General features: G+C 43.8%; 2 protein-coding genes across 2 annotated transcripts in view; one reads left to right on the forward strand and one right to left on the reverse strand.

The window, feature by feature from the left end:
• Window positions 1–9683, reverse strand: part of USP30 (ubiquitin specific peptidase 30) — a 38886-nt gene extending 29203 nt beyond the window's left edge. Inside the window, exons 1-3 of the mRNA XM_007954981.2 lie at window positions 9601–9683; window positions 4518–4627; window positions 2878–3060 (exon numbers count right to left, since the gene is read on the reverse strand). Coding sequence (XP_007953172.1) covers window positions 2878–3060; window positions 4518–4627; window positions 9601–9683 — 376 coding nt within the window. The remainder of the gene's footprint in view (window positions 1–2877; window positions 3061–4517; window positions 4628–9600) is intronic.
• Window positions 9684–9783: 100 nt separating this feature from the next.
• LOC103209211 (SV2 related protein) overlaps window positions 9784–11352 on the forward strand; it is a 106027-nt gene continuing 104458 nt past the window's right edge. Inside the window, exon 1 of the mRNA XM_007955001.1 lies at window positions 9784–9805. Within this exon, the coding sequence (XP_007953192.1) occupies window positions 9784–9805 (22 nt within the window). The remainder of the gene's footprint in view (window positions 9806–11352) is intronic.

Consider the following 11352-nt stretch of genomic DNA (forward strand, 5'->3'; position numbering starts at 1 on the left):
AAAAAAAAAAAAAAAAAAAAAAGTGAATGAGATTCCGTTCCATGTATGGAATGGACATTTCTTTAATGCATATTGTATTTGTTATGAAAAACACAGAACAATAGTCTCTCATTTCCATGGATAAGGAGAAACGTGTTTAAATGCACAGGGAATGGTCTGGAAGGGTAGACTCATATCTTACTTTTGGGAAAGAGGGACAGGAACAGGACTGGAAGAGTGACAAAGGGGAGGCAGACAGATCTGTAAGGCTTTAAGTTTTTACAAGGGGAATGTATTCATGCGCTACTTCAGTAACTGAAAACAACTTCTAAAAAAACAAAATAAAAGACATGGAAGAAAGTGTATTAGTGGTTCCCAGGGGCGGGAGGGCTGGGGAAGGGAAGGTCACTGTTCAGGAAGCCCTGAATTTCTGATTTGGTGATAGGAATTGGGCACTGGATATTGGTGATGGTTACACAACACAACCGATGTGATTTGTGTCACTGAAATGTACCCAAGAAAGACTTGTTATATATATATTTTTACAATTGAAAAAAACCCAAGTTAATAACAACATTTTTGAAAAAGAAATAAAAAGACACTGAAGAGCAAAAGTGGAGAAGAGAGCATGTATTTCAGGGCACCCGCCTAATGGCTCCATGTCCCAGCCCTGGGTTGTCCACCTGGAAACGGAAGACAGGAGGGATGTGGTCATGGCTAAGACAATGCCTAAGCCTGCCTCAGAACACCTCAGGCTGGCATTTCAGCTCTTTACAGTCTTTGGAAAGGTATGTATTATTTTGGAAACAATACAAAGGAATGTATTGGTCTGATAGAGCCTAGTGGAACCACTGAGACTATGGCACCTAGTTGCCCTTCAGGCCTGGAATTGAACCCACTCCCGTGGCTTCCAGCCAAACAAAAGACAAGCATAGGAACTGAATATTTACATTTGGTAGATATACTCGTTGGAGAGATCATGGGAAAATAGAAGGGCTGTGTATGCACAGGGAGAGAGCTAGGGGTGGGGGGGCAGAAGTACATAGAGGGAAGGACACATGGAAGAGGTGGCTATGGGGAGGAAGTGGGAGCTGTTACATTATGGGAGATTACAGTCAATATCATAAGACAAAGTATGTGTGAGCTGCTGTTTGGAAAATGAATTTGCTCTGTAAACTCTTACCCAAATCACAATAAAAATTTAAAAAAAAGAAAAGAAAGATATGTCCCTTATTCAGAGGTGGCTAGCTTTTCCTAAAATTTTGGAAGTTAAAAAATCTTTTTATAAATCGTAAGGGTGATACTAGAATTTTTCTCCCCCTTCAGTTCACTTTTCTAAATTTTATTTATTTTATTGTTTTGAGAATATACACAGCAAAGCATACACCAATCCAACAGTTTCTAGATGCACAGTTTAGTGTCACTGATTACATCTTTGAGCTGTGTAATCATTCTCACCCTCCTTTTCCAAGTTGTTCTTCCCCCATTAACATAAAATCACTGCCCCCTAAGGTTTCTATCTAATCTTTTGAGTTGCTGTTAATTTGATCCCACACAGATACTTTAAAAGAGCATTGTGCTCAAGGCTGAGATTTTTTTTTACCAGTTAAGCTAAGTTATTATTTGCTTTAAAGAAGACTTCAGGAGATAGTTTTGATTAAAGTTTAAAGATTTTCTTAGGGCAATCGTTTTAGGGGTTCATTCACCTTCCATGGCTCCAGAACGTCTAGAGTCTATGAGAATTTGAAGTTCTGTTCTGCATTTTCCCCCTCTCAATCAGGACTCTCCTATGGAATCTTTGATAAAAATATTCAGTATGGGCAGCCAGGCACCATCCAGTTCTTCTAGTCTCATGGCAAAGGAGGCAGTTATGAACATGATTCTTAATAGCTATGTGATATTATGTAACCTGGTTATGAAAAAAAAAACATGAAATAATATCTAATTTCTTAATTTATAAAGAAATGTGTGCTTCATCATTCTACTGTCAGATAAGTATCTTCTTTTCCCACTTACATCAGCATCTCCCAAACTGTACTCAATGAGATGTCTTTGGAATGCAAGAGTTATCATGAAATAAAAAAAAATCAATTCTACAGTCAAAACAGTTGGCTCAAAAATAAAGATAGGTATGTGTTATGCTATGTACATTCTCAACAAAATAAATAAATAAATAAAATGAATTATAATTAGTAAAGTTAGAGAAGTGGTTTCTTAAAACCTTTACCAAACCCCAATGTATAGTGTGATTCTCTAAGCTGAGGACAGTGACTGGACGTTCTCAAACTTGTTTCCAGAGATCCGTTTTCGAGATTAGTGTCAATCACAGTCCATGTTTCTCATATTTCCACAGACACGTAATGACTAAGTCAAATGGTACTGAACATTTTGCAAGCTGCTGCAACATAGCCAGGGCTGTGGATGTGTTTTTTTAATCTTTTTTAGCAGGCAAAACATGGTCAGTCCCCCACGATTATTTAATTTATATTTCTCTAATGATGATCGAACACTTAAGTGTTTGTTAGCAATCTATATTACTTCTTTTATGAAATTACCTTATTTCTTAGACTAAGACACATTTTTTTTTTTCTTCAATGTTTTTGGAGTAAGAAGAGTACTTCCTGCAATCAAAGTGTTCATGTGGCAGTGGGGTCTTTTCTTTCCCTAAAGGCTGTTATTAAAACTGATAACTTTCCAAAATAAATGGTTAAGTCTTGGATTAAAACAAACAAACACAACTGTTTGTATCTATTGGGTGCATCCTGTTGTGTTTTTTTGTTTTTCTTCTCCAAAAAGATCTGTATTATCTTTTTTGACACTAATGCTCTTAACCCTCTGTTTGGCATTTGGGCTTCTCTGAAAAGGCCCATAATCTCCTTTATATCCCCAACTTGGTACCTTTCAGGAGGTGCAACAGTGTTAAGGATAAACACTGGTGTGGGGGTGGTTCCTTCTGATCCTGGGTGTACTGGCTTGTAAACTCCTCCAGCCACTTGATGAAAGCAGGGCAGGCAGACAAGCCTTGTAGCAGGGAGTTCATGAAGCAGGTGTTTCCTAAATTGATAAGGCCAGGAACAAGCCCTTTAAAAAAAAAAAAAAAAGTGAGGGGAAGAAGAGAAAAGCACATCATATCTGGCCAACTCTCTTCAGGAACCAGATTCCTGCAAGGTGGCCTTGAATTCCGACTCCCAATCTAAGAGGGTCCTTAAATGCAGAAATCTGGGTTCAAGGGCTCTGCCCGTGTCAAGGCCTGGCCCTAGTAATGCCTCCTTGAAGAGACTGTGTGCAACAGAAGGATCCCCATCCTGCATTATTTGTTCAACCCACTGTGGTATCTGACACAGCCTGGTTCCTGCTGAATGTACAAAGACACTTGGTAACTTATCTCTTCCCTCTCTTGATTCTCTCTTGCTGGCTCTCACTTTCTCTCTCTCTCTCCATTGTAATAAGCAAGCAGTGGCTCTCAGAACAGAAGAAAACAATTGTTCCATTGTCACACCCCTAGAACAATGACTTTGTTTTTATTTTACAGTAAGTGAGGAAAGACACCACTATATATAGCAATTCTGGTCAATCTTTCTGCAAAGGAGATCAGCAAAATCTGATATAATTTCCTCTTCTGCTGAAAGTTTTTTAAACAACTTTTAATTATGAAAGTTCTCAACATGCACAAAAGGAGAAAATTATATAAAAAACCCAACTGCCACCACCCCTAGATGTTAACTATGATCAACACTTTGCCACCCTTGCTTCCTCCAGCCCTTTCTCCTTCTTTTGCTGAATTTTAATCAACATAAATACAGCAACATTTATTTCAAGGGGGCGCATTGTACTTATTTATTTTATTTCAAATCATTTATTTATTTATTTTAAAATTTTTGCTGTGTTCCAAGGGGAGCGTTTTTTAAAACAAGGAAACAGGGTTTCTGAGTAATGAAGAGACTCACTTGAAACTTTTACTACTGACTGGCAGCTAGCCAAGGAGCTCTGGTGGCACAATGGTTTAGAGCTTAGCTGCTAACCAAAAAGTTGGCAGTTCAAACCCACCCAGTGGCTCTAAGGGAGAAAGACCTTGGAATCTGTTTCCATAAAGACTACAGCCTAAAAAACCTCATGGGGCAGTCCTGCTCTGTCACACGGGTGGATATGATCGAAAACCTAACAACAACCAGCAGCTAGTCTGCAAAACCACGAACACATCATGTAATTAAGCTATTAATATACAATTGCTGCATTAATGAGAACACTTAGACAATTCAGCCACCTGAAATTTTTCATTACAGAGCACTAGCCAACTTAAGTGGTGACAGGAGGAGGCAGGTAAATCTTTTTTATTACAGGGTGTAAGACAATGAGTCATTAAAATTAACTTCTGGTTAAAGGAGAGCACTGTTTAAAAAACTGAGGTCCTCTGTTTAAAGCTATAAGAGAACAAAAAGTGAACTGCTCCCCTTTTTTGCACTGTTTTTGGATCAAGTGCTAATAGGGGTTTGGGTTCCTCCAGTCTACAGAAAACAATGCAATGGTCTCATTCTTACCTTTTCTACGCTTCTTTCTTTCAGTAATGGGACCCCAAATAACATATATTCCTGCTGCAAGTGCAGCAGCAATACCACCGATAATTCCCCAGTTCTTCATGACTTTATATCTAAAAAGAGAAAAAAAATTTATTGTCTCCCTCATCACAAGCACAGTACACGGACATACACGTGTTGCTGTTGCATGCTGTCAAAATGATTCTAAGTCATGATGACCTCACGTATTACACAGTAGAACTGCTCCATAGGGTTTTCTTGGCTGTGATCTTTACGGAAGGACCCTGGTGACACAGTAGTTAATTGCTCTGTAGATAACTGGATGGTTAGCAGTTTGGATCCATCAGGAGCTTCACAGGAGAAAGATGTTGCAGTCTGCTTCCATAAGGACTACAGCCTTGGAAATCCTATGGGCAGTTCTACTCTGTCCTACAAGGTCACTATGAGTCAGAATCAACTGGACAGCACACAGTAACAACAGCAATCTTTACAGAAGCTGATTATCAGGGCTTTTCTTCTATAGCGCACTGGGTGGGTTTGAACCACCAACCTTCCGATTCGGAGACAAGCATAAACCATTTGTACTACCCAGGGACCTTTTATTAAACACATAGGTACAGAGAAATAACATTCAGTCAAAATAACCCACCGTTCACCAAATACCTAACTTGTAAGTTACAGCAACATACAGTCATAGGATTATGTCTTGGAAATCAGTATATTTAGACCTCAGAATTTAAAACCTAAGTCAGAACACAACCTTCCAGTCACTCAGAGAAAAAGCCTCTCACTCCACTGCTCCAACAAACCCCACTGGGTACCACACCAGACATGCTCTTGCCCCAGGGCCTTTGCACTGGCCACTCCTGTGTGGAATGTTCCTTCCCCAGATCTCTGCTTGGCTTACTCCCCCACTTCCTTCACTTCTCACGAGGCCTACTCTGAAGACAAGGAACCCTGGTGATGCAGTGGTTAAGTGCTCAGCTGCTAACCAGAAGGTCTACGGTTCAAACCCACCAGCATCTCCTCAGGTGAAAAGACCTGGTGACCTGCTCCTGTAAAGATGAGAACCTAGCAAACGCTATGGAGCAGTTCTACTTCATCCTATAGGGTCTCTATGAGTTGGAATCGACCCAATGGCACACAACAACTCTGAATGCCCTATTTGGACCGGCATTCCTGGATCCTCTTACCTGGTTCTACTCTTCCTTTTTACCAGAGTGCTAATCACCTTCTAAAATAAAATGCACTTATTCACTACGGTTTTTTTTCTCTCTCTCCTTCAACTAGAATGTAAAGTTCCAAGGACAGGGGACTTAGTCTGTTTCACTCACTGCCATATCCTAATCGTCTAGATTGTGCCTGGCACATAGTAGGTTTTCACTAATTTAATCGAACAATTGACGAACGATCAACTATTCAGCAAAGGATTACAGAAATGGATTTCTCTTGTAGAATATCATGGGGAGAGGACCATAAAATCATTTAAAAGATGTTCTAAATATTTATAAAATCCAAGACTTCTTACCTTCAGGCTTGACTTGGATCCTAAAGCTATTGTTTTACTACAAATGAAGACATTTCACCAGCAATTTAAAACATTCTTTTAATACAAAGTTATGCATTTCCACTGAATGAGGCACATCATACATGTGTATGATAGTCTTACCCAATATCTAGATCACCTGAATCTTGTATTGCTCTCAGATCTCTACATTTTAATCAATGAACAGTTACTGGTAATAATAGTGACTTGGCCTAACAACCACCAAAATTTTCCTAGTATCTGGTTCATAAATGAATTTCAAATCTTTGTTCTCCCAATACAGAATCAACAGAATGTTCACAGGGCTTGGTTAAGAAAGGAGAGTCACAATTATGGTCAAGTCGATTACGACTAATAGCGACCCAACCAGAAAAAGGAGAATTGCCTCACAGTTTCCAAGGTAGAAATCTTTACAGAAACAGACTGCCACATCTTTCTTCCATGAAGTGGCTGGTGCTCAAATTGCTGACCTTTCAGTTGGCAGCAAGCGCTTAACCTCTGCGCCACCAGGGCTCCTTTGGAATGGCATCAATCTGGTTTAATTCCTGGCTCTGCTACTTCCTAGGATGTCATTTTACCTTCTAAACCATGGCTTCCTCATCTGTACCCTTTGTACCTATGAGGCCTACCTCATAGGATTATCGTGAGGATTAAATAGTGCTAACACATGGGCACATCGGAGCTCTGGTGGCGTAATGCCCAAGGCATTTGACTGTTAACCAGAAGGCTGGCAGTTCAAACCCACCAGCCACTCCTCGGAAGGCAGGTTGGGCAATTACTTCCGTAGTGATACTGCCTCGGAAACCCAAGGAGGGGTCGTTATGAGTTGGATACGACTCAATGGCAGCGAGTTTGGTTTTTTTGTTTTTAATACATAAGGCAGGAGTCCCTGGGAACGCATACAGTTAAGGGCTCAACTCCTAGCCAAAAGGTTGGGTGTTCAAACCCACCCAGAGGTGCCTTGGAAGACAGGCCTAGCAATCTGCTTCCAAAAGGTCACAGCCTTGAAAACCCTCTGTAGCACAGCTCTACTCTGCACACGTGGGGTAGCCTGAGTCAAACTGACTCAAGGGCAACTAATAACAATGACACATGGGGCATGTAGATCAAACCCACTGCTGTCGAATCAATTCCGACTCATAGCGACACCCCCCCCCTTGGGTTTCAAGGCTGTAAATCTTCACGGAAGGAGATTGCCCCGTCTTCCTTCTGTGGGGCAACTGATAGATTTGAACTGCTGACCTTCTGGTAAACAGCTAAATTCCTTCTCCATTATGCCACCAGAGCTCCTTAGAAAGGTTAAAAGGGACTATCAAACACTAAAGCACTTTACAAAGGTTCTTCATATGCCTTAATCAAACACTAATATGTTAGTCCATAAGGTCCCTGGGTGGCATAAATGGTTTGTGCTTGGCTATTAACTGATAGGTTGGCAGTTCCAATCCACTCACTGGTGCTCTGGAAGAAAGGCTTAGTGATCTATTTTTGTATGGTAACAGCCACTGAAACCCACATGGGGCATATATCTCCTCCTGACACACGAGACTGCCATGAGTCAGAATTGACTCAGTGGCAACAGGTTTTTCTTCTTTTTTTTACTTTTACTCTATGCTAGGCACTGTGATGGGAGCTCTGGTGGTGTTGTGCCTAAGGCATGTGACTGCTAACCAGAAGGGTGGCGATTCAAAACCACCAGCTACTCCTCGGAAGGAAGGGTGGGCAATCTACTTTCACAGAGATACTGCCTCGGAAACCCAAGGAAGGGTCGCTATGAGTCAGATCTAACTCGACAGCAATGAGTGTTAGTTTTTTTGGAGGCACTGTGACAATCTCATCCCATCCTCAAGATGTACATCCCATCCCACATCCCTGTTTTTATAGATGAGGAAACAAAGAGATGTGACCAACTTGGTCAGGTGAGTGAGGCAGCCAGGATGTGAACTCATTCCTGATGGGCTCCCAAGGCCATGCTTAAAACAATGTTCATGAAGGGAACTGAAGGATAGAACAACAAAGGGATAGGACAGAGGATCTGCCCCAGGTCCCTGAGTGGTACAAATGGTTAAATTAACATGCTTGGCTGCCAACTGAAAGGTTGGAAGGTACTAGTCTTCCAGGAGGCACCTCAGAAGAAAGGCCTGGCAATCCATTTCCAAAAAATGAACCAGTGAAATCCTATGAAGCACAGTTCTAGTCAGATACGTATGTGGTCGCCATGAGTTGGAATCAACGCAATGCCAACTGGTGAGTGGTGTCGGCAGAGCATGCACAGAAACCCAGGGTAAGTGACAAACTTTAAAAACGCCATTCCTCTGCAAAATGACAAGTCAAGGAGGGTAGTGGGGCCTGGGTGTGAGATCTGGCTTCGCCTCCCAGTTCTGCTACCAGTTCAGCAGTGAGACTGCAGGCGAGGTTCTCTCAAGGCCCATTTCCTGTCTATGAAATGGGGGCACTGAACAGGGCAGCCACTGAGAGCTTGTTTCCAGCCCTGGGATAACAGCTCTTTAGACCTGCTCCAGTTCCAGAGGATGGAAGATGATCTGTGGACCAGGTCTCAGTCATTTAGGGTCAGGACTGGGGCCACAGTGCTCAGCTCTGAAGCCTGGAGCACTCGGGAAGGTGGATGGACAAGAGAAGATGGGAACTTTAGCAGGGCTGGGGATCGTGAAAAAATTGGAGACCCAGATAACTGGGGTACCTGGCAGGAATGGGGGAATCTTAATAGGACTGGGACAGGCTTAACAGGTTAAGGAGCCCTGATTGGTTTAGGAATGCTTGCAAGTAAAGGGAGTCACTATTAAGACTGGCAACCAGACAAAATTGGGTCACCCTGGCAGAACTGGGTTCTGACAAAAGAGGTTCTGGATGGGGGGAAATGAGGTAGCAGCGTTGGGCACTTACAGACCAGGGAATCCCTGGCCAGATTGTTGTTGTTGTTGTTGTTATTTGCCGGCCAGATTAGACAGCCTAATAATACTGGGAAATCCTGGTAGGGTGGAAGGACTGGGGAAGTCCTGGAAAGATTTGGGGGTCCTGGCAGGAATAGGGGTCCTGACAAGACTAGGGAGCCTTGTGCAGGCACAAACAGGACTGTGGAACTGCTGGCAAGACCGGGAGACGTGGCAGGTGCGGGCACTGGCATGATTGAGGGGCCCAGAGGGACTGAGGTATTCCTAAAAAGACTAATGGATCCTGGCAGGCCTGCAGGGACTGAGAGGAACGAGAGCAGTGACAAAATTGAGCGCCTCTACAGGACTGGGGAGCTTTAGCAATCCTGGGAGCACTGACAGGATGGAGAATCCGCTGACAAAACTGGGGGTCGCGGACAGAATTGGAGAGTGCAGGCAAGTGTGGTGTAACCGAAAAGGCCGTCGCCACTCCCACCTCAGGGCCCGGTCCTCCAACCCTCCAGGTCGTAGAAGCTTCCAGAGTGACCAGTCGGGCCCCAGAACCCCGACGAAAGCGTGAAAAGACCGCCTCAGGCTGGGGCTAAGGACCCCGGCCCGGGTCTCTCCGGCCGCCCCGCCCCTCACAGCTCACCTGACCGTCGCCCCGGTCCGCAGGAAGCGCTGGACGGCCCTGTCGGCCGCAGTCATCGCCGCCTCGGCCCGGGAGCTCAGCATAGCGGCTGCGCCGGAGGCTCCAACACCACCCCCGCCGCGACTGCCGCCGACGCCAGACCGAGGGCTCTGAGGCTCCAGAGGCGGCGGAACCCGCGGCCAAATGCCCGGCTCTTCGGGGAACGGTAAGCCGAGGGACGAGCGCCTGGAACTGACCGGAAGTAGTCCCACCGGAGAGCAATAGCTGTAGAACCACGTCCTTACTCTTCTGCTAGAGAAGGGCGCGGGCATGGCTTCTTAAAGGCGGTTTAGTGGCCCTGGCTGCTACTTTTTCAGGTTTTGTCCTAGACTCCATTCATAAATACAGATGCCCCTCTTCCGGGAGGGACCGTGGGTCTTGATTTCAATTTGTCGATGTGGAGAGGGTGACCTCCTCGAAAGCGGGGGTCAGCCCCAGGCTACCATTTGTTATTAGCATGTTTGAGAGAACATAGGCCTCTAAGGAAGGGCCTTTAATAAGAAGCGGCCCAGCTTGGACGGTAGCAGTACGAAAACCGGGGCCCTTAATAAAAACAACCACCAAACTTAACTGTTTCCTTAGGCGCCTGGTACATACTAAGTGACTGCGTCACATTTAATCTTAACACTAACCCTAACATAACACACATTTTATCTTCCAGAAAACACACAAACTCGCTGCCGTGGAGTCGTTTGCAACTCATAGCGACCCCTCCACTATGGAAGTAAATTGCCCCATCTTCCTTCCAGGGAGTGCTGGTGGGTTTGAACCTCCAGCCTTCTGGTTAGTAGTCAAATGCCTTAGGCACTATGCTACCAGAGCTCCCCAGAAAACACAAGAAGTGTATGTATAACTTTTGACATAGCTTGTAAAGTGTGAAATTAAGATTGACAGGTCCATGTTTTCCAGAGTAGTACTGTCCTACAGAAATATAACAGGAGCCAAGTATATAATGAAAATGTTTCTATCAATCACATTTTTAAAAAAGAAAAAACAACAGGTGATGTTGATTTTTAAAAAATTATTGATACTGTTGTTACTGACAATATACACAGCAGAACGTACACCAACCATTTCTGCATGTACAATTCACAGCTATTAATTACATTCTGAGTTGTACAACCATTCTCAACCTCCTTGTCTGAGTATTTCTTCCCTCATTAACATAACCTCACTGCCCCTATTGTTGTTGTTAGGTGCCATCAGTCCTCTCTGACTCATAGCGACCCTCTGCACAGGAGAACCAAACACTGCCTGGTTCTACACCAGCTCCATCATCCTTGCTATACTTGAGCCCATCACTGCAGCCACTGTTCAATCCATCTCGTTGAGGGCTTCCCCTCTTTCATGGCCCCTCCACCTTACCAAGCATGACATCCTTTTTCAGAGAATGCTCCCTTCTGACAACATGACCAAAGTAGGTGAGATGAAGTCTGGCTATTTTCGCTTCCAAGGAGCATTCCGACCGCACTTCCTCCAGGACAGATCTGTTAGTTCTTTTAGCAGTCCATGGTACTTTCAGCATTCCTTGTCAGCACTACAACTCAAAAGCATCCACTCTTCTTCGGTCTTCCTTTTTCATTGTCCAGCTCTCACATGCATATGAGGCGATTGAAAATACCATTGCTTGGGTCAGGCACACCTTAGTCCTCAAGGAGACATCTCTGCTCTTCAGCACTTGAAAGAGGCCCTTTGCAGCCAATTTGCCCAGTG

The sequence above is a fragment of the Orycteropus afer genome, unplaced genomic scaffold (assembly GCF_000298275.1).
Source record: "Orycteropus afer afer isolate SDZICR_OR568_19922 unplaced genomic scaffold, OryAfe1.0 scaffold00487, whole genome shotgun sequence".
Classification (NCBI taxonomy): domain Eukaryota; kingdom Metazoa; phylum Chordata; class Mammalia; order Tubulidentata; family Orycteropodidae; genus Orycteropus; species Orycteropus afer.